General features: G+C 42.2%; 1 protein-coding gene across 1 annotated transcript in view; it reads left to right on the top strand.

The window, feature by feature from the left end:
• The window catches only part of LOC139750148 (MAM and LDL-receptor class A domain-containing protein 1-like), a 308,596-nt gene that overhangs the window by 113,059 nt on the left and 171,414 nt on the right, over positions 1 to 24,123 (top strand). Inside the window, 8 exon segments of the mRNA XM_071664474.1 lie at positions 3,218 to 3,402; positions 7,211 to 7,413; positions 15,067 to 15,162; positions 17,411 to 17,584; positions 18,378 to 18,522; positions 18,721 to 18,882; positions 20,223 to 20,555; positions 20,960 to 21,177. Coding sequence (XP_071520575.1) covers positions 3,218 to 3,402; positions 7,211 to 7,413; positions 15,067 to 15,162; positions 17,411 to 17,584; positions 18,378 to 18,522; positions 18,721 to 18,882; positions 20,223 to 20,555; positions 20,960 to 21,177 — 1,516 coding nt within the window.

Raw genomic sequence — 24,123 nt, 5'->3', positions numbered from 1 at the left:
CAATTTCATTGCTTGCCACAGGCGATATTTCCCCTAGATACGCCCCTGTCGACCGCAATGGAAACAATTTGTGTATGAAGATTTTGTTCACTTTGACGTTGGTTTCAGATAATGATCTGATACAGAGTGCAAGCTCTAAAAGTAAGAAACAGTTGTGTATGTTTGTAGGTCCATGTTTCAGTTTAAACACCAGAACAAGGCTGTAAATGAAGTATATCAGAGATTATGTATGATTTTCAACCACATGACAATGGAAGTGATGATGATAGACGGATATACTCGCAAAATATATAGACATTACACTGATACACTCAGAACGGTAACACTTTCCTGAGCAGCAATTGTTTGAGCAGAATAGGAAAGTTATATCTAAACCTGTAGTAAGGTTCTGCGAGGGTCTGTTGGTAAGTGTAGATGAAAAAGTATACATGAAAATATAGGAAAAGACCTGTGGGGATGTAGGCACAATGAAAGCATCGACAGATGGAGAAGGAACTAGATGTAGAGACCACAGGAAGCCTTCGTGAAAATGCTATAGAGTCAGCTTAAAATTTCAGTTTTCTTCAGTACGGACCAAAGAGAAGTGAAATATAACTTGGATAACTTGCCCAGAATGTTATTACTTAAAGAAATAGGATAAAGTGAAAAAACAAAATTCAGGCTGAAGGAAGCCATCGGAAAGTTACAAAAATGAAATTCTGTTAATCAAAAAAAGCGAAGTACGAAATATGATGGATCATATGTTGACATAGAAGATTTATGGTAGCACAGAGATGGTATGAGGTGACCAGATAGATGACTTGCATCAGAAATTGAATTAAACAAAGGCGTTGTTAAAGGAATGAAGAATTTCTGCAGCTGTTGCCAGATGAGAGATCATGGACAGGAAATATTAAAAGAGACTTGTGTTGGAAATTGGACAAGGAAGGAAATAAAGTGAATACATCTGAAGTCTTTCTAGTAAATAATGATGTCACAAATGTTCGCAATTTTTTCTATTTTTCTAATACTGACCAACATGGCACGGGCACATTACACCCTGCATCCTAGGTCATCTCGGGTGAAAGAATAAAGTTATAAGAAAATGAAAATTGAATTGTGCTCTGCAAGTGTTTGTATACTTGACCCTAACAGAAGAGAGGTTATAAGAAGAAAGAAATAAGTACTAGAATAAGATTGTTGTCAGAGGATCCACGGGGAAGACATGTGAATAACGGAAGGGCTCGGTAGTGGCAGAGTTCAGTAGTGGCAAGGTTCAGTAGTGGCAAGGTTCAGTAGTGGCAGGGTTCAGTAGTGGCAAGGTTTAGTAGTGGCAGGGTTCAGTAGTGGCAAGGTTCAGAAGAGGCAAGGTTCAGTGGTGGCAGGGTTCAGTAGTGGCAGGGTTTAGTAGTTGCAGGGTTCAGTAGTGTCAAGGTTCAGTAGTGGCACGGTTCGGTAGTGGCAAGGTTCAGTGGTGGCAGGGTTCAGTAGTGGCAAGGCTCAGTGGCGGCAAGGTTCAGTGGCGGCAAGGTCCAGTAGTAGCAGGGTTCAGTAGTGGCAGGGTTCAGTAGTGGCAGGATTCAGTTGTGGCAGTGGTTAGGGATCAAGACAGTGGTCAGATGTTAACGGAATGAGGGTGAGGCGCTTGGGTACGGTGTTATATTAACTGTTAGTTTAACAGATGTGCTGCAGATTTGTGTCAATGTGTCTTATTATTCTCATACATTTATCTACTGAATATCTGTATGTTCAAATATATTTTTGAGTTATGACTTTGTTAACGAATAACTTTTTTCAGGTGACTCGCCACACATGACCCGCGTTACTGGAACACGACTGTAGTGGCAATTTTTTATCTAGTTTTCTAAGATCTTCTAGTGACCTGATGTACATCCTTGTTTTATGTAGTTTTTATATGGTTCATTATCATCATATTTGTGAACGGTTGTTTTATAGGCATTACTTCCAGATATCATTACTTATCTTTCACATGAGAGGAACTCTCTCCTCCTGAGTGACAACTGTACTGACCCTTATGTTCTATTTCCTCACAGCGACCATCCCGCTCTATGTATTTCAACGCGCTTTCCTCCACCTTCTCACTCTAACTCTCTTGTTCTTTTTTCTAAACAAATATTGTTTCTTAAATCCGGACATGTATGGCACTTCTTAATTGGGAATCAATGACCTGCTAAAACTCAATAGCATTATAACGCAAGTTTTACCTCCATCTCTTCCTTTCAGTCATTTCCATCTCTTTGCTAAGTTTCGGACCACCACAATTTATGTTGCATTAACAAACATGTTGGGCGTGACCATATCCTCCACTCTCTTCTTGAACCCCTCATACTTAACGTCACAAAATCTGCAGGTTTGGTCAGGTGCCGTAATCGTTTCTCTTGTGAGCAGCTGTGTCATATCTACGTGGGATACAATCTCCCCATCATGGAGCACTGCCCGCACTGTTAGAATCAATATTCTTCCGTTTCATTAATTTTCCAGAAATCTCTCTTCAGCCATCCCTTTCTGTCCGCCTTTGCTGTCCTCTAAACGTGTTATAGCTATCATTTCTCGCACTGTTCTCTTGAGTTATCCACAAGATCCTGTCCCCAAGACGAGCCTGTGGCACGCGTCAGACTGCTGCATTCCATAGTTTCTGTGTAGAGACTGGCCATACGAGGATTGGTCGCTATAATACCTGCTTCTTTCTTGGAAAAATAAATCAATGGGAATCTTTTCTTTCTTTCGTCGTCCCGTTTTCCCTTAACCTTCTTACCTTGAAGAGAGAAGTCTAAAAACTCCTTAGTTGTATCAATTCCTTCATTCTTTTTTCATTCCATATTTTCTTATTCGAGATGGTCATAACTGTGCATGTTTTGCCGTTGACGTGTCGGCCTTCAGCAAAGATAATCTAGTGTACAAATAGTGTGTTTTTGAAGCAACTTTATGCTGAGACTAATAATATCCAAATCATTTTGAAAGTAAGTCATTTTGAATATCGAAAATATTTGTAAGATATTTCAGAGTTACTAACATTAATTCAATCGAAGATTGTAGTCTACTTTTTCTTGGAATTGATGAATGAAATAATAATGTTATGAAAGCAAGTGAAGTAGATTACAACAACTGGAGGTATCCAGATGTGTCAGAGAAGTTCCAGTGATATATATAGGAAATGTACAGTAGAGTTGTAGCTATTATTAGCGCTTTTAATATTGACATTTCATCATTTGTCCAGGATTCCAGTGCTGGCTGCAGGGGCTTGGCAGGTGGAATGTAGAGTTGTGGTTGACCTTGGTATCGGATTCATTGGAATTGATGATTTTACTCTGAATCCTGGAGGCTGTCCTGACCCAGTTTCTTGCGACTTTGAAGGTGGCACATGTTTATGGCAGAATGTGGAGAGCGACAAATGGAGCAACGGTAAGTAATTACCAGTTCTGCAGAGCTTTACACGTATGACACCAAACCTTTCAATTCTACTTCTCTCTCAAACAGCAGTTTAAATCTTGCGGTGATAACCTTATTACGTGATCATTTCTCTACGCGTCCCTAATGTTAATTAATCAGTTGCTGATTTTTTTTTCGTCTTTCATATTCCATCTGTCCTTTAAGTACCTGTTGAATTCTCTACATTTGGAGTCCCATTAGGTCCGAAAAATTGGTAAGTGTTAACATCCCGGTCTTTGAGGAATTGTAAAAGTTTGTTGTTATGTCCCTAATGATCCTTCTCATTTGCCATTAAGGTTTGTCCATGACTTTTCTCTTACCTCACGGGTCATTCAACCTAATTCTAGCACCATTTCATTGCGTTCTGTTTCATATTTTCTCTTACGTGTTTGTCCCTGTGAGGATACCAGGTTGCTGTATCATACGCCAGTGTACGTTGAGAATGTATTGTTCTTGTACCTGAATAATCAAGGTCAAGTTGTGACGTGCCTGAGATATTCTTCATGTGATGATCTGGCGCAGTAATATGACTGGAATAATTTCAGCTCCAAGTTCTCGGTCTCAAGTTGGTTCTTGTAACCTGTTTCCAACTTTTTCTTTTTCACGTTGGCGGCTCCAGTCACGGATACAAGTCCACATCAAGGCCGGGCCTTGACTGAAATGTAATGAGGTTAATGAACGGAAAAAGGATGAGAAAAGGGAAAGTTTCTACGAATTTCAAAGAAGTAAACAACCTGTCTTTTTTAATCATGCCACGTCATAGTTATTCGGAAACACATGAATGGGTAGAAAGTTCCAGAGCTTCGAAGTATTAGAGAAAGAAACAATTATCAAAACGGCCCACCCTTGACTTGCTGATGGCCAATTAGTTATCATATGAGGCAACAGCCAGCCGAAAATTGCGTGTTCTAGCCAGTGGATAGGGGCACACAAGTAACCGAATCTCTGATTCAATAACCAAAGTGATACCTATAGAAGAAGGAAAGTAAGCCAAAAACCAGTGCAAAGCAAGGGGTCAAGATTTGAAGTTAGCCTGAGAGAGTTTGTAAATTTGACCGTTTTCTATTCGACTTTGTCAAGTAAGGATGCAGAGCTAAAACTGCCCCAGATGTGTGAGCACTACTCCACACAAGGGCGGATCAGTCCCTTCTATAAAGGGAGAAACTGTCTGGAGGAAAAGAAATTTCGGCGTAAAGAGGATTGCCAGTTACGTAGAGATAGATGTCGCTATTCCCGTAATGTAGGGTATACATGCCAGAGTGGATGTATGTTACAGTAATACCAAGTTTGTTCACTAAGCCAGTTGGTGAATATCAGAACCGTCGAAGGTGAAAAGAAAGGTGTGAGGAATTTTCAATGGAGAGATGGGTAGAAACTGGGTCTTGGAGGCATTAAACTTAACCAGATTCCGTCTACCGCTCTGTGATATCCTGTCCAAGTCTGAGTTTACTAGGGATGTTGTGTCGACACGAGAAGTAGATCGAGTCAGACAAGAAGGAGCAGAACAGAAGGATATGGAGAAATAAAGTATAGAGATGAGACCCCGATGCCACACCCTGTCAAAAGCTTTCGCAACGATATGGGATACCCCAGAATCTTTGATGGTAAATGACAAGACATTAGTAAAATAGGAAAGAATGCCAACAATGGTCTGGTGTTTCGGAAGCTACTGGTGATCAGAGAGAAGACTGTGAGGTTCAAGATGCGAGAATATGGGAGTTGAGGAGGGACTCAAAGAATTTGGAAATGATAGATGTCAAAGCACTTTCTTCGTTGAGTTTCCTACTGACGACCGACCACTCGTGTTCGAAACTTAAGACTGGAACAGCTTTTGGTGGCATTTTGACTGCATTATGTCATCGACAGGAAGGTACAGGTGGGCAGTGGGTAGTGGCTACTAACAAGTGAATATAGAAGTGTCTGACCAAAATTCCTCCTACAGCGCTCTACAGCAAATCATGGGCGTAGGTTCCGCGTGTATCTAATGAGGCTATGATACGTATACTGATATGTACGCCTAACCCGCCGACCTGAGGTAGGCAGTTTAGAAATGGGTGACGATAGGCAGATGATGGTCTAATTAAATGGTTTCTTTTCACTTTTGCTTAAAACCGACTCATTTATTGTAAATTATTTATGGATGAGAATAAGTTGGATGAGGTGGAAAGAGTAGCAACTCCATCTCGAAGTTGAAAATGAAAGGAATGTGGAAGAAAAAACTTGCCAGCTAATGGTTGCAATGGTTATTTGAGAGGTCAAGTCTGGAGACAGCACAGCTCAGGTGAAAACAGCACAGCTCAGGTGAAGACAGCACAGCTCAGGTGGGGACACCACAGCTTAGGTGAAGACAGCACAGCTCAGGTGGAGAAGCATAGCTCAGGTGGAGACAGCACAGCTCAGGTGAAAACAGCACAGCTCAGGTGAAGACAGCACAGCTCAGGTGGGGACACCACAGCTTAGGTGAAGACAGCACAGCTCAGGTAGAGAAGCACAGCTCAGGTGAAGACAGCACAGCTCAGGTGAAGACAGCACAGCTCAGGTGGGGACACCACAGCTTAGGTGAAGACAGCACAGCTCAGGTGAAAACAGCACAGCTCAGGTGGGGACACCACAGCTTAGGTGAAGACAGCACAGCTCAGGTGGAGAAGCACAGCTCAGGTGAAAACAGCACAGCTCAGGTGAAGACAGCACAGCTCAGGTGGGGACACCACAGCTTAGGTGAAGACAGCACAGCTCAGGTAGAGAAGCACAGCTCAGGTGAAGACAGCACAGCTCAGGTGAAGACAGCACAGCTCAGGTGGGGACACCACAGCTTAGGTGAAGACAGCACAGCTCAGGTGAAAACAGCACAGCTCAGGTGAAGACAGCACAGCTCAGGTGGGGACACCACAGCTTAGGTGAAGACAGCACAGCTCAGGTGGAGAAGCACAGCTCAGGTGAAGACAGCACAGCTCAGGTGGGGACACCACAGCTTAGGTGAAGACAGCACAGCTCAGGTGGAGACAGCACAGCTCAGGTGGGGACACCACAGCTTAGGTGAAGACAGCACAGCTCAGGTGGAGAAGCACAGCTCAGGTGAAAACAGCACAGCTCAGGTGAAGACACCACAGCTCAGGTGGGGACACCACAGCTTAGGTGAAGACAGCACAGCTCAGGTGGAGAAGCACAGCTCATGTGGAGATAGCACAGCTCAGGTGGAGAAAGCACAGCTCAGGTGAAGACAGCACAGCTCAGGTGGGGACACTACAGCTTAGGTGAAGACAGCAGAGCTCAGGTGAAGCACAGCTCAGGTGGAGACGGCACAGCTCAGGTGGAGAAGCACAGCTTAGGGAATGATGATATTGGAGGACTATGATAATGAGGGGGAGATAAGGGTAGTTAACGTGATGATGGAGGGAATGTTGTAATTATTGATGTTGATAAAATCACTGAAAGAACAGTATTCAGAATTTCTGGTATATTGATAAAATAACTAACAAGAGAAATCTCATTGTTCCTTAAATGAATAACATAAGAATGTATACTGAAGAGAGGGATGTGAGCACGAGTGTGTGTGTGTGTGTGTGTGTGTGTGTGTGTGTGTGTGTGTGTGATCTATATGTTGGTTTTATAGGTAACCCCCTCCACTAGCAGGTCGTGGTATTTACATGCACACTTTTAGTTCAGAAGCAACAATAATGTTTAAGAACAAAAACATGAAGGAATACCTTATATAGAGTAGGACGAGCTGTTATGATCAAGTACTTTGTGTCATTATCTAATCATTACAACGGTCAACCAGGTCACGTGACGGATGATCCAAGTCAGGCTCCCGGGTATGGTAATGCTCCGCCGTATGATCACACAACTGGCACACCATACGGACACTACCTGTACTTCTATGATGCTGCCCCAGACGCCGCCACGGCCACAATGCTCTCAGAAATATTTACTACAGAAAAAGATGCTTGTTTCTCGTTCTGGCTGCATATGTTTGGTGACAAGGTAAGATATAGGGAGCACTGCTCATGGTGAAATATTTGAAAATGATGCCATAAGAATGATCTAATAAATTATTACCGTGATATATATATATATATATATATATATATATATATATATATATATATATATATATATATATATATATATATATGTATATATATATATATATATATGTATATATATCTCTGTAATCTGAGCACTCACTCTTATCCCCTTTGCCTTTGTACAATGGCACTATGCACGCATTCCGCCAATCCTCAGGCACCTCACCATGAGTCATACATACATTAAATAACCTTACCAACCAGTCAACAATACAGTCACCCCCTTTATTAATAAATTCCACTGCAATACCATTCAATTTATATATATATATATATATATATATATATATATATATATATATATATATATATATATATATATATATACATATATATATATATATTTTTTTTTTTTTTTGCTTTGTCGCTGTCTCCCGAGTTTGCGAGGTAGCGCAAGGAAACAGACGAAAGAAATGGCCCAACCCACCCCCATACACATGTATATACATACGTCCACACACGCAAATATACATACCTACACAGCTTTCCATGGTTTACCCCAGACGCTTCACATGCCCTGATTCAATCCACTGACAGCACGTCAACCCCGGTATACCACATCGATCCAATTCACTCTATTCCTTGCCCTCCTTTCACCCTCCTGCATGTTCAGGCCCCGATCACACAAAATCTTTTTCACTCCATCTTTCCACCTCCAATTTGGTCTCCCACTTCTCCTCGTTCCCTCCACCTCCGACACATATATCCTCTTGGTCAATCTTTCCTCACTCATTCTCTCCATGTGCCCAAACCATTTCAAAACACCCTTCTGCTCTCTCAACCACGCTCTTTTTATTTCCACACATCTCTCTTACCCTTACGTTACTTACTCGATCAAACCACCTCACACCACACATTGTCCTCAAACATCTCATTTCCAGCACATCCATCCTCCTGCGCACAACTCTATCCATAGCCCACGCCTCGCAACTATACAACATTGTTGGAACCAATATTCCTTCAAACATACCCATTTTTGCTTTCCGATAAAATGTTCTCGACTTCCACACATTCTTCAAGGCTCCCAGGATTTTCGCCCCCTCCCCCACCCTATGATCCACTTCCGCTTCCATGGTTCCATGGAAGGCAAGTTGTTAGAAGCAGTGAAAAGTTTTTATCGAGGATGTAAGGCGTGTGTACGTGTAGGAAGAGAGGAAAGTGATTTGTTCTCAGTGAATGTAGGTTTGCGGCAGGGGTGTGTGATGTCTCCATGGTTGTTTAATTTGTTTATGGATGGGGTTGTTAGGGAGGTGAATGCAAGAGTTTTGGAAAGAGGGGCAAGTATGAAGTCTGTTGGGGATGAGAGAGCTTGGGAAGTGAGTCAGTTGTTGTTCGCTGATGATACAGCGCTGGTGGCTGATTCATGTGAGAAACTGCAGAAGCTGGTGACTGAGTTTGGTAAAGTGTGTGAAAGAAGAAAGTTGAGTAAATGTGAATAAGAGCAAGGTAATTAGGTACAGTAGGGTTGAGGGTCAAGTCGATTGGGAGGTAAGTTTGAATGGAGAAAAACTAGAAGTAAAGTGTTTTATATATATATATATATATATATATATATATATATATATATATATATATATATATATATATATATATATATATATATATAAATATTGTGCTGGAAATGAGATGTTTGAGGACAATGTGTGGTGTGAGGTGGTTTGATCGAGTGAGTAACGTAAGGGTAAGAGAGATGTGTGGAAATAAAAAGAGCGTGGTTGAGAGAGCAGAAGAGGGTGTTTTGAAGTGGTTTGGGCACATGGAGAGGATGAGTGAGGAAAGATTGACCAAGAGGATATATGTGTCGGAGGTGGAGGGAGCAAGGAGGAGAGGGAGACTAGATTGGAGGTGGAAGGATGGAGTGAAAGAGATTTTGTGTGATCGGGGCCTGAACATGCAGGAGGGTGAGAGGAGGGCAGGGAATAGAGTGAATTGGAGCGATGTGGTATACCGGGGTTGACGTGCTGTCAGTGGATTGAATCAGGGCATGTGAAGCGTCTGGGGTAAACCATGGAAAGCTGTGTAGGTATGTATATTTGCGTGTGTGGACGTATGTATATACATGTGTATGGGGGGGGGGTTGGGCCATTTCTTTCGTCTGTTTCCTTGCGCTACCTCGCAAACGCGGGAGACAGCGACAAAGTATGAAAAAAAAAAAAAAAAATATATATATATATATATATATATATATATATATATATATATATATATATATATACATAAGTATACTTATGTAAGTAGGAGAGATGGCCAGAGAGCGTTATTGGATTACGTGTTAATTGACAGGCGTGCGAAAGAGAGACTTTTGGATGTTAATGTGCTGAGAGGTGCAACTGGAGGGATGTCTGATCATTATATTGTGGAGGCTAAGGTGAAGATTTGTATGGGTTTTCAGAAAAGAAGAGTGAATGTTGGGGTGAAGAGGGTGGTGAGAGTAAGTGAGCTTGAGAAGGAGACCTGTGTGAGGAAGTACCAGGAGAGACTGAGTACAGGATGGAAAAAGGTGAGAACAATGGAAGTAAGGGGAGTGGGGGAGGAATGGGATGTATTTAGGGAATCAGTGATGGATTGCGCAAAAGATGCTTGTGGCATGAGAAGAGTGGGAGGTGGGTTGATTAGAAAGGGTAGTGAGTGGGGGGATGAAGAAGTAAGAGTATTAGTGAAAGAGAAGAGAGAGGCATTTGGACGATTTTTGCAGGGAAAAAATGCAATTGAGTGGGAGATGTATAAAAGAAAGAGACAGGAGGTCAAGAGAAAGGTGCAAGAGGTGAAAAAAGGGCAAATGAGAGTTGGGGTGAGAGAGTATCATTAAATTTTAGGGAGAATAAAAAGATGTTCTGGAAGGAGGTAAATAAAGTGCGTAAGACAAGGGAGCAAATGGGAACTTCAGTGAAGGGCGCAAATGGGGAGGTGATAACAAGTAGTGGTGATGTGAGAAGGAGATGGAGTGAGTATTTTGAAGGTTTGTTGAATGTGTTTGATGATAGAGTGGCAGATATAGGGTGTTTTGGTCGAGGTGGTGTGCAAAGTGAGAGGGTTAGGGAAAATGATTTGGTAAACAGAGAAAAGGTAGTGAAAGCTTTGCGGAAGATGAAAGCCGGCAAGGCAGCAGGTTTGGATGGTATTGCAGTGGAATTTATTAAAAAAGGGGGTGACTGTATTGTTGACTGGTTGGTAAGGTTATTTGATGTATGTATGACTCATGGTGAGGTGCCTGAGGATTGGCGGAATGCGTGCATAGTGCCATTGTACAAAGGCAAAGGGGATAAGAGTGAGTGCTCAAATTACAGAGGTATAAGTTTGTTGAGTATTCCTGGTAAATTATATGGGAGGGTATTGATTGAGAGGGTGAAGGCATGTACAGAGCATCAGATTGGGGAAGAGCAGTGTAGTTTCAGAAGTGGTAGAGGATGTGTAGATCAGGTGTTTGCTTTGAAGAATGTATGTGAGAAATACTTAGAAAAGCAAATGGATTTGTATGTAGCATTTATGGATCTGGAGAAGGCATATGATAGAGTTGATAGAGATGCTCTGTGGAAGGTATTAAGAATATATGGTGTGGGAGGAAAGTTGTAAGAAGCAGTGAAAAGTTTTTATCGAGGATGTAAGGCATGTGTACGTGTAGGAAGAGAGGAAAGTGATTGGTTCTCAGTGAATGTAGGTTTGCGGCAGGGGTGTGTGATGTCTCCATGGTTGTTTAATTTGTTTATGGATGGGGTTGTTAGGGAGGTAAATGCAAGAGTTTTGGAAAGAGGGGCAAGTATGAAGTCTGTTGGGGATGAGAGAGCTTGGGAAGTGAGTCAGTTGTTGTTCGCTGATGATACAGCGCTGGTGGCTGATTCATGTGAGAAACTGCAGAAGCTGGTGACTGAGTTTGGTAAAGTGTGTGAAAGAAGAAAGTTAAGAGTAAATGTGAATAAGAGCAAGGTTATTAGGTACAGTAGGGTTGAGGGTCAAGTCAATTGGGAGGTGAGTTTGAATGGAGAAAAACTGGAGGAAGTGAAGTGTTTTAGATATCTGGGAGTGGATCTGGCAGCGGATGGAACTATGGAAGCGGAAGTGGATCATAGGGTGGGGGAGGGGGCGAAAAAAATATATATATATGTATATATATATATATATATATATGTGTGTGTGTGTGTGTGTGTGTGTGTGTGTGTTTATCTTCCCCAATGACTCAAGCTGGGGCGTCTGAATGTATGTGGATGTAACCAACATAAAAAGAGAGGAGAGATAGGCAGTATGTTTGAGGAAAGAAACCTGGGTGTTCCTGCTCTGAGTGAATCAAAGCTCAAGGGTAAAGGGGAAGAAATAGTGAGCAGCTTGTGGAGTTATGTAATGAAGATGCTGAAAAGGTACTGATTATCGGGAATACTTGGTGTAACTGATTATATATGTGTGATTAGAATAGATGGTCAGCTGGCATTAATGGATTCCAATCCTATTGATAGGCGTGCAGAAGACTTTTATTAGTGATTATGCTGAGAGGGGCAGTCCATGGAATGTCTCATCATGACTTTGTAGAGGCGACGGTGAAGATTTGTAGAGGTTTTCTGAAAAGAAGAAACATTGTGAGTGAGAAGACAGTAGAGAAAATTATCTTGGAAAACAGGCTTGTGTGAAGAGATGCCTAACGAAAGTGAGTGTAGAATGGCGGCGAAAGGTAAGACTAAACAAAGCTAGTGGAGTGGATGAGGGATGTGAGGTATTTAAGGAAGCAGTGCTGGTATGTGCAAGAGATACATGTGGCATGAGAAAGATGTGAGGTGAGCAAGTTAGAGAAGGTAGTGAATGGTGGGATGATGCAGTAAAGTCGCTATTGAAAATGAAGAGATATATGGGCAGTATATAAGTAGTACTTACAGAGAAGGATTACAGATATTTGGGAAGTTGATAAAAGAAAGTAGCAGGAAATCAGCAGGTAGGTGCACTGGTTGAAAAAGAGGGCAAATGAAAGTTGGGGTAAGGAAATATATAACTTTGGAGGGAATAAGATGTTTTGGAAAGAGGTTCATTTTGTACAAAAGACAAGATAACAAACGGGAACTTCGGTTAAGGGGTCAAATAGGGAAGTGATGAAGTGAGGAGGATTTGTAGATACTGTTTTGAAGAGCTGTGAGATGTGTTAATGATAGAGTGGCAGATATAGGGTGTTTTGGTCGGGGTTGTGTGCAAAGCGAGAGAGTCATGGAGAGTGGTTTGGTAAAGCGAAGAGTTGGTGAAAGCCTTGCGTAAGATGAAATGTGGCAGTCTGGTAGAGTGGACGATATTACACTTGAATGTATTTAGAAAAAGGATGACTGAGTTAATTAGTTGGTTTGGATTTTCATTGTATGTATCACAACGAGGTGCCTAGGGATTGACGGAATGCATGTATAGTGCCATTATGTAAAGGCAAGGGGAGGAACGGTGAATGTTCATACCGCGGAAGTATAAGTTTGTTGAGTATACCTTGTAAGTTGTATGGGAGAGTAGCAATGGAGAGGGTGGATGCATAAATAGAGTATCAGACTGGGGAGGGACAATGTGGCGTCAGAGTGGTATAAGATGTGTGGATCAGGAGTTTGCTTTGAAATTTTTTTTGTGACAAAAACATAGAGAAACGGAGGGATTTGTAAATGGCATACATGGGTCTGTAGAAAGCATGCGATAGGGTGTAGAGGTGCTGTCTTGTGGAAAGACTTAAGAATATAAGATGTGGGAAGAAACTGCTAGAAGCAGTGAGAAGTTAATCAGGTTATAAGGCATGTGTACGAAAAGGAAGAGTGGTTGCAAGTGAAGGTTGGTCTGCGGCAGGGGTATGTCATATCACCATGGCTGTTTAACTTGTTTATGGATTGGTTGGTGAGGAAGGTAGATAAGAGAGTCTTGGTGAGAGGGGCGAGTATGCAGTCTCTAAGGAATGAAGGGTCATGGGGAGTGAGTTGTTTGCTAATGATACATCGCTGTTGGCAGATTCAGGTGAGAAACTGTAGAAGTTGGTGATTGAGTTTAGAGGAGTGTGTGCCAGGAGGAAGTTGAGAGTGAATGTGAATAACAGCAAGGTCATTAAGTTTGGTAGGGTACATGGACAGTTTAGTCGAAAATTTGGAGAAAGTGAAGCGTTTTAGATGTCTAAGAGTGGACATGACTGCAAATGGGACCATGGAAGCAGACTTGTGTCATAGGGTGGGTGAGGGGATGTAAATTCTGGGTGCAATGAAGAATGTATGGAAAGAGAGGATGTTATTTTGGAGAGCGAAATTGGGTATATTTGAAGGTATAGTAGTTCCAACAATGTTGTATGAGTGCGAGGCATGGGCTATGGATGAGGCTGTGTAGAGGAGGGTAGATGTGTTGGAAATGGAATGTTTGAGGACAATATTTGGTGCGAGGTGGTTTGATCGAGTAAGTAATGAAAGGGTAAGAAAGAGCTGTGGTAATGATAAAAGTATGGTTAGGAAAAATGAAGGTGTGCTAAACTTGTTTGGACATATAGAGAAAATGGATGAGTTCAACTAGACAGAGAATATATGTCAGAAGTGGAGAGGACAAGAAGAACGGGTTAACCAAAGTGGATGTGGAGGGATAGAGTATAAAAGATATTGAGTAATCGGGGCTTCAATATGCAGGAGGTGGGTAGACATGTTGTCAGTGTACTGAAACAAGGCATTTGAAGACGCCAGGTAGCACCCTTGGAAAGGCCTGTGGGGCCTAATTGTGGAGAGGGGTTGTGGTTTTAATGTACTTCACATGACAGCTAGAGTATGGATGTGAGCGAATGTGGCCATTCTGGTTTACCTCTGTCGCATCACATGCCATGGTTCAGTCTATTGACAGGACATCGACCTCATATACCACATCTTTCCAATTCACTCTATCGTGTAAAAACCATTCACCCTCCTGCATGTTCATACTCCGACCACTCAATTTCTTTTTCACTTCATCCTCCAATCTGCAAATTTGGTTTCCTCAATCTCCTTATTTCCTCCATTTCTGACACATAATTCCTCTTTGTCACCTTTTCCTCACTCATTCTTTCCATATGCCCAAACCATTCTATCACACCTTCTTCAGCTCCTTCAACCACAATCTTTTTATATCGCATTAGTTAGAAGTTTTTTGATTTGTTCAAATAATACGTTTAGAGGCGGTTGGAGGCTGTGCAAAAAGTGCATATAAATAGATAAATAGATAGATGAATAAACAGTTTACTGACTTTCGGGAACCATACGGCTGAAGATGCACAACTGATCTATTACAGACATACTAGGACTGGGAGGTCATAATAGTGGCCACTTAACTGATTATCAGAAAACAGCTTCAAATCAAAGAGGTGCTGGATATTTTTATGTGTTCGTGTGTGTGTCTGTGTGTGTCTGTGTGTGTCTGTGTGTGTGTGTGTCTGTGTGTGTCTGTGTGTGTGTGCGTGTGCGTGTGCGTGTGTGTGTGTAAGATAACAGAGAAGTAAGTGTTCACTGTCTTCGCTGTGCAAGTTGCGTTATGAAGGATCTTTGTAACGTAAAATTATAGATATAATTTTTCTTATTATGCATCGTCACTTTTTCCTCAGGTTGGTAGGCTGCAGTTAAAGGCCATAGATGCTGGTGGGACAATTGTGCTGACAACAATTGAAGGATCTCAGGGACTTCGCTGGCAACGTATCCAGGTTGGTCAAGTATTGAGCTTTGCATCATAAATGTGCTGAAAAATAACTGTTCAGTAAACAACGAGTCATTAGGTAAACAGACAGGCAAGTGTCTACTGTCAGTATCGTCAATACCTTGTGCGAGTTCTAGTTCTATTGCCAGTTGGTCACTGACCCCACCAAGCACATTTCCCTGGAAATCATAAATCCTGTGCATGATGATGGCCCTCATTATATCACTGTCATTTAGCTTAGAGCCATTACGCTACCTGCGTCTCTGCCGTGGGTGTCAGGCCGCTGGTTGTATGTTATGTTGGCCCTCAGTCCCACGTGCGACAATGTACGAGTTGCCCACATTACGTAAACCTTACATCTCACTGCCGCTCCTTCCTCAGCCCTACAATCTGTCCCGTTGTTCTCTTAATCCTCAAGACGCCCTGCCTCCCTTACCCCGGGTCCTCCTGCCTCCCTTACCCCGGGTCCTCCTGCCTCCCTTACCCCGGGTCCTCCTGCCTCCCTTACCCCGGGTCCTCCTGCCTCCCTTACCCCGGGTCCCCCTGCCTCCCTTACCCCGGGTCCTCCTGCCTCCCTTACCCCGGGTCCTCCTGCCTCCCTTACCCCGGGTCCCCCTGCCTCCCTTACCCCGGGTCCCCCTGCTTCCCTTACCCCGGGTCCCCCTGCCTCCCTTACCCCGGGTCCCCCTGCCTCCCTTACCCCGGGTCCTCCTGCCTCCCTTACCCCGGGTCCTCCTGCCTCCCTTACCCCGGGTCCTCCTGCCTTCCTTACCCCGGGTCCTCCTGCCTCCCTTACCCCGGGTCCTCCTGCATCCCTTAACCGGGAGCCTCCTGCCTCCCTTACCCCGGGTCCTCCTGCCTCCCTTACCCCGGATCCCCCTGCCTCCCTTACCCCGGGTCCTCCTGCCTCCCATACCCCGGGTCCTCCTGCCTCCCTTACCCCGGGTCCTCCTGCATCCCTTAACCGGGGGCCTCCTGCCTCCCTTACCCCGGGTCCTCCTGCCTCCCTTACCCCGGGTCCCCCTGCTTCCCTTACCCCGGGTCCTCCTGCCTCCCTTACCCCGGGTCCTCCTGCATCCCTTAACCGGGGGCCTCCTGCCTCCCTTACCCCGGGTCCTCCTGCCTCCCTTACCCCGGGTCCCCCTGCCTCCCTTACCCCGGGTCCCCCTGCCACCCTTACCCCGGGTCCCCCTGCCTCCCTTACCTCGGGCCCCCTTGCCTCCCTTACCCCGGGTCCCCCTGCTTCTCTTACCCCGGGTCCTCCTGCCTCCCTTACCCCGGGTCCCCCTGCCACCCGTACCTCCCTCCTTGTGTAACTCATTTCCTTCAGCTACAGAATGATTCTTGTCAAATTCTTCTGGATTCTTTCCAACAGTTGTCTGTGTTTGCTTAGATAAGAAGACCAGATTGTTGTAGCGTATTTCAGCCTTAGTCAAATGTGTGTTTTGCATATCTTCTTGAACATCTTATTGTCTTTATACTTGATGGTGATTTTAACTCTAACCAAAATATAATTTTTCTCCATTGATTATGTTCTGGATACTAACTATCTCAGCATGAAGTTAGCGTGTAAGTGCCTCTCACAGCACTTTTCTTGCTTCCCCTATCATGGTACTCTCGGCCCATCTGTTTAATCCACTTTCCATCTTCATATCGTCTGATGTCCCATGATCAGATTTTCATCACCGTTCGTTTGACTGCTACTGCATTTTCTTTAGTATTCTTTAAAATATTTTTCAGTCTCTCTTAATTCGCAACTCCATCTTGTGCTTTTTCGTCAGCAAAATATTCAGGTATGATTCTGCTGCATCTGGCAAATCATTTACAGAGATGAAAGGTACCATTAGTAGTTGCAGTACCTAACCCAGCCCAGGGTCCTAGCGTGTCACCATTAACCAAGCTGAGGAGGTTCCCTCGGCATGTGTCCTTGGTCCCCTCCAGTTCGGTGTCTGCCAGAGTTGCTACCCATCTGTCTGAGTGTTTTTATGGGTTTCGAAAGTCCTTTTTATGAGATGATATGTAGAGCAATTAGCAAGTGAAGTAGCGGATTGCTGTATAGAGCTTGCTTCAATGGTCATTTAGCATTTAAAAGAACCTAGTTAGCCTGTCTCCTTACACTTTTGTTGTGATGTGCATGCTAGTGGATGTGTTTAGAATAGGACAACATGTAGATGTGCATGGGAAGAAGATTTTTCTCTTTGATGTCTATTCATTTAAGATGATATTCATATAACTGTGTTAACTCTCGCTTCCAGGTTGGTATTAGAAACTCCCCACAGCAGTGGTTAGCATTCACTGTGGCGGGCGTGACTGGACGTGTCAACGTTGTGGCTTTGGATGACTTAGAACTTTATGCTGGACTCTGTGTAGATAACTCTACTCTTCCAGACTTCCGCTGTGATGATGGTCACACCATCCCACAGAATCAGGTTTGTTACTTTCTAAAGTTTGGTTTGTGACATAATATTCAATGGTTTACAAGCTTGCCGAGTGCAGTTTCCTGCGTCGATGCACTGATAACAGAAAATGTCAAATTTTGACAGAGAATACAGTATGTTTCATTCCGCCCATGAAGGTATCGACTCTGGAGCAAGACACTCCCATGCTTCCACTTCATTCTCCATACAACTAAATCTACTTCAGAGACAACATTGTCAAATCATTAATATCACTAGCCTCCAGGTCAAAAGTCTTTTTCCTAACTCTCGTGGGTCAAGTTAAAGGTCATCTTCACTACACCCTTATCTCCACTAACGGTCTTCACATTATCGTCCTTCACCTGACCTTTACAACTCCCACTGCAAGGAGAATGGCTTCTCATGGGTGCAGGTAGTTACATAACTCGTCTGAGAATATCTTACACAATATCTGTAACCAGAGAGCAGACGGCAGAGTCTGCACGTAGTAATTGTAAGAATCATAACGGTCTGTGATGTGGCTGGAAACTTAGTTGACTGTGGTTAAGTAAAGCAAATTGCTTTCAAGTTGATTTCGGAGATGCACATGATACAAAATGAATAATGTTATACCTTAGGCATGACCACCTGCCTGTCGTTACAAATATATGCCTTTACCCGTGCCCGACCAGAGCGTTAACATTCAAATGTTGACACCACTTTTGTCGACAGAAATCTTTGTCTTAAATTGAATTTGATGTTAGATATATTACCGGCAGCTACTGAGCAACATCAGAAATTGACTTTTGGTCTACTTTCACGTCAGGTGTGTAATTACAATCCTGAATGCATCCATGAAGAAGATGAGAGGTGGTGTGGCACGTGTGACTTCTCTGAAGATACTTGTGGCTGGAGAAGCGTTGAAACCTCAGAAGATAACACACACCTATGGTGGCGTAGGCTCCAGGCTGGTATGACAGATACCAACTTGCTTATATGAATGATAAACATTGTTGATTTGACAGGTTTAATACTTATCTCCTCTCTTATTTTTTTCTGTATATATCTTGTGCTTAGATATCCTCACTCACTATGATCTTATCATGGTGAACTGTAGAATTTCATAACTTTGAAAGAGACGTATCCCAACCTTTTTACTTTTTTCCAAGAAATTGGAATCCCAGAGGATCCTCATATCTCGCGCATGGAAGTAAAAGAGAAAGAAGGTCTTGTATTCAACCAGCCACGCCTCCTGACACGTGTTCTACAGCCAGCACATCACACCTGTACACTGCTCATGGACTACATACTGTCTGCTCTCGAGGAACCTGGTAAGTATAAACTGTATGTTTTGACATACTCACAATATATACACAAGTGAGAGGAAGAAGTATTTTACCTTTCTATTCCTCCTAAAAGTCTTATCTCGTGAAAATATTCGCATAATCCTAATTCACGTCTTAAAAAGAATTAGACATTTGTGATGTACTGATTACAACATGCTTCTGCACATCACCAGGATTATGAACACAAGAGAAGCATCGTAAAGTATTTGAATAAAAAACAACAGTTCCTGTAGCTGAAGCAGACGTTCATTTTAGTTAGTCATTTGTTCACCATAACCACAAAGCAGCCTCACTCGGTGGATTGTAGCATTTCTTATGTTTGTGATGTAAGTCTTTCTTTCTTCATAATGGGATAACTGTATTTATCACATATTGATCATAACATTATTATCAGACAACTAGAGAGACCACTGTTTCCTTTACATTCACAGACGACAAGTTAATTGTGTATGGTCATACACTTTTGCTACGAATCCATTTTGCATCACCGACTGATCAAGAGCATGATATACTGACTACAATATTTCAATTAAATGTTTTCTTTAATCAAGTAAAAAGACATATAGATAGTGCACACAGAACGCTGCTGAGTCATTATCTCTTTACGTGCATATATTCACTTCTTTTCTATCATCTGTCTGTCTATCAAAGAATGTGGAAGTGAGAGATGTGAAGATGATTACCATAACGAACTCTTCCACTCCCTGGTTTGTCGAACGTTCGTTAAGTTTCCTCCAGTCTAATTATAATCTGTCTCGTACGATTATATCATGGTTATTGTCAGGCGCTTCAAAATATCTGGAGGTGTATTAGGAGTGATGCCAGGAGAATTTACGTCTTTTCTATATGATCACATATGATGCAGAGCCAAAGCAGAGATGCAATGTTGCCATAATTTTCAAAGGCCATAAATTAGTACAGTGTATCCGTATCAAGAAAAGAGAAAACATAAAAATTGGGGTTTATTGGTGCAAAATATTTCCAGCAAGTCTTACCATACTTATGATAAGAGAAGATAAAGTATCCTAACTTGCTTTACGTTCTTTGATTATCTTTTTTCAGAACAGAAGACAGACTTTACAGAAACTAGTTAGCAATGAGGAACTTACTTTTATTATAGATGTTTCTAATCATTAATGTAATTTTCTTCATAGACTTTTGTTATTGCACATTGCTTCTTATTTTCCTTTGATGTTACAGTTTAGGGGGATTAAGAAAGAGCATTCACCATAATCAACTACTGTGTTCATGAAATCTTTAATAATGTACATTTTGTTCTCTTTACCTGAAGGTAATCTGATTGTTTTTATCTTTTTCTGTAAAAGGTCCCAAATTAAACGTGTATCTGGAACATGGAGGGTCAGACTTGACCATACTGTTCAGAGCTCAAAGCCACATTGAACAATGGCAGACACTGGAACTTCCCGTTGGACGTATTCCTTCTTCGTACCGAGTGTTGATTGAAGCATCAAGTTCTGGAGATCCATTAGAGATGATAGCAGTTGACGAGATGGAATTCTCAAACTGTAATTCTCCTCCTGTGTGCAGTGAGCTACCTGCTGGATACATCATGTGTGAAAACCAGGCTTGTTCTCCGGCTGAAGCTTTGTGTGACTTCACTGATGACTGTGGAGACTATACAGATGAAGCCAGTTGTGGTAAGTACTGGATAATGTGAGTTAAAAATCTGTGGTTCTGTTACTTCATGTTGCCAGATCTCTCAGTAAATTAGTTTCTTCTTGTATTTCAATCTATGTTCATGAACAATACAAAGTGATACAAGATCTCAATATGGATATAACAAGAGGACAAATCTATGTAAATAATACTGTCTTCTGTGTCAGGTACAATACCTGTATATTGTCTTTAGTGTTAGGCAAAATATTATAATTCATTCATTTTTTTTTGTGATCTAGCTCTACAAGGCTACATATAGAAATCTATACATTTATTATAGATGAGGTAGTTCTGTAATTACTATTAACGTATTTACTCTTCTATCATTCATTACTATTAAGTAATCATGGATTTATATTGGAATTCTTCTCTACAATTTTCCCAGAGGATTATCCTTTGAGATGCACTTTTGAAGATGACAATCTGTGTGGTTGGAGAGGAACAGCATCTTTCAACCTGACTCAGGCGCGAGACAGCAGGAGGCCACCCTTCAGAGACCATACCGTCAACACTGCTGATGGTTATATTGTGGTAGTGGCTGCAGACTTCCCAACCACTGCCAGAATTATCAGCCCAATCCTACTACCCTCCGATGGCTGTCAGGTTAATAGTAATATCCTTCGTGTTAAAAAGAATATTGTGTTACTATGAATACTTCAATATCTCAGAAAAATATTTCTTTCTTCTTCAATATACAAGAGAGCAGCACAAACTTGTTTAGATAAGAATACTACTTCCTTGTTCTCTCTCTCTCTCTCACACACACACACACACACACACACACACACACACACAATGACTCAACACGTGGCAGGCCTGGAGTCTGATTTGCAGGAGTTCGGATAGTAAACGTGGGAGTCAGCTTACCTCCAACCCTGGTGCTCAGCTTGTTCACATCGCTGGTCGATACGTGGCTTAAACTGGCTTGTGTGTTTGCGCGCACAATCATAAAAGTAAAGATATGGTGCACATGTACAAGGTAAAGAGACGGAGCAAGAAGAATGCAAACCTCTCTCCCCGTAAGATAAAATAATAATCACAAATATCAGTCACACACATACACGTGGGTCAACATGATGTGGTGGCTAGCATTGTTGACCATGAGTTAGTCCAGGGTCGGGCGAGCATGACTCTGAGTCCTGGAAATGGCGCTTGGCCCACTTCCAACCCAGTTGTTCACCCTACCCTTGAGGCTTATCATGACATAGGTTGGTGTACGCATGTGTGTGTGTGTGTTTACACATAAAAGAATATAGACATGATACATATCTACAAAGTTTAGAGATGGGGCAACACGAGAAACGCTCTCTTCCCCTAGCACAAATAGAATTTGTACTATAACACAAATGGTGATCACACTATATGTAACACAAATAATAATCACTTTATATGTAACACAAATTGTAATCACACGCTATATGTAACAAAAATAGTGATCACTCTATATGTAACACAAATTGTAATCACACTATATGTAACACAAATAGTAATCACTTTATATGTAACACAAACTGTAATCACACGGTATATGTAGCAAATAGTAATCACCTTATATATAACACAAATTGTAATCACATGCTTTATGTAACACAAATAATGATAACTATATATGCAACACAAATAATATTCCCACTAAAGATTCGTAAATACTTTCCCTTGTCTTTTCTTTTAACGTTTCATGATTCTCTCTGTATCTCAATTAAGGCCCGACCTTGATGTGGACTTTTGTCCGTGACTGAAGCCTTCAACATGAAAGATATAGTAATCACACTCTAACACAAATATTAATCACACTCTATGCATCACAAACAGTAATTACACTCTATGTAACACAAATCTTAATCATAATCTATGTATCACAAATAGTAATCACACTATGCATCAAATAGTAATCACGAGTTAGCTCCAGGAGCAGAAGAAAGACCACATCCGCTCATATCCATTCTCTAACAGTCATGTTTAACGCGCTGAAAGCACAGCTCCCTAACCACAACCAGGATCCACAGAACTTTTCTATGTTTTACCTTGGAGGTTTCACATGCTCTTGTTGAATGCATTAACTGCACGTCGACCTCAGTATACCACATTGTTCCAATTCACTATCCCACGCACGCCTTTCACCCTCAAAATCTTTTTCACTCCATTCTTCCTTCTCCCTGTTCTTGTTTCCTCCACTTCAGACAAATATATCCCCTTTGTCGACCTTTCCTCGCTCATGCTATCCCTGTGTGCAAACTATTTCAACACACCCTTTCCAGCTCTACTGACCACACTCTTTTCATTACCACACATCTCTCTTACCCTTTCATTACTTATTTAAATCACCTCACATCACATATTGTCCTCAAACATTTGATTTCCATCACATCCACCTTCCTTCGTTCATACTTATCTATAGCCCATGCGTCGCATCAATATGTTATTGTTGTAACTACTATACCTTCAAATATACCTAATTTTCCCTCCTACATAACGTTCTTCCTTCCGATACGTTTTCAGTGTTCCTAGAACGTTCGCCCCCCCACACACCCTATGACTCTCTTCCGCTTCATGGTTCCATTCATTGCCATGTTCACTCCCAGATTACTAAAACATTCAGTTCCTCCAGTTTTCTTCATTCAAACTCACATCGCAACTAGTCTGTCCCTCAACTCTGATAAACCTTATAATCTTGCCTTTATTCACATTTGTTCTCAACTTCCTCCTTTCACACACTCTTCCAGCCACGATTACAAGCTTTTACAGTTTCTCACTCGAATCTGCCACCAGTGCTGTATGATCAGTAAACATCGACTGACTCACTCACCAGGCATTTTCATCCCTCACAGCCTGTAAACTCGCCCTTTTCTCCAAAATTCTCGCATTTACGTCCTTCACCAACCTATCGATAAACAAATCAAACAACCATGGGGACATCACACATCCGTACCGCAGACCAATCTTCACTTGGAACCCCTCATTCTCCTCTCTTCCTTCTCGTACATACTCCTTATACAGTATTGCATGGATGTGAGGTACGACCTATAGATAAGGTTGTGCGGAAGAGGGTGGATGCGTTGGAAATGAAATGTTTGAGGACAATATGTGGTGTGAGGCGGTTTGATCGAGTAAGTAATAAAGGGTAAGAGAGATGTGTGGTAATGAAAAGTGTGTGGTTAAAAGCGCAGGTGTGCTGAAGTGGCATGGAAATATGGAGAGAATGAGTGAGGAAAGGTTGACAAAAAGGTTATGTGTGTCAGAAGTGAAGGGAGCGAGGAGAAGCGGGGTGACCAAACTGGAGGTAGAAGGATGGAGTGAAAAAGATTTAAAGTGCTCAGAGTCTGAACATGCTGAAGGGTGATAGGCGTGCACAAGATAGAGTGAAAGGGACGGTTTGGTATTATAGGGTCGACGTGCTGTCATTGAATTGAACCAAGGCATGTGAAGCATCCGGGGTAAACTTTGGAAAGGTTTGTGGGGGTTAGATGTGGAGAGAGCTGTGATTTTGGTGCATTACACATGACAGCTAAAGAATGGATATGGATGTAAGCGGATGTGGCCTTTCTTCTT

The sequence above is a fragment of the Panulirus ornatus genome, chromosome 9 (genome assembly GCF_036320965.1).
Source record: "Panulirus ornatus isolate Po-2019 chromosome 9, ASM3632096v1, whole genome shotgun sequence".
Lineage (NCBI taxonomy): Eukaryota > Metazoa > Arthropoda > Malacostraca > Decapoda > Palinuridae > Panulirus > Panulirus ornatus.
The sequence above is the reverse complement of the archived record's forward strand: the minus strand, read 5'-3'. Positions and strand labels throughout refer to the sequence as shown.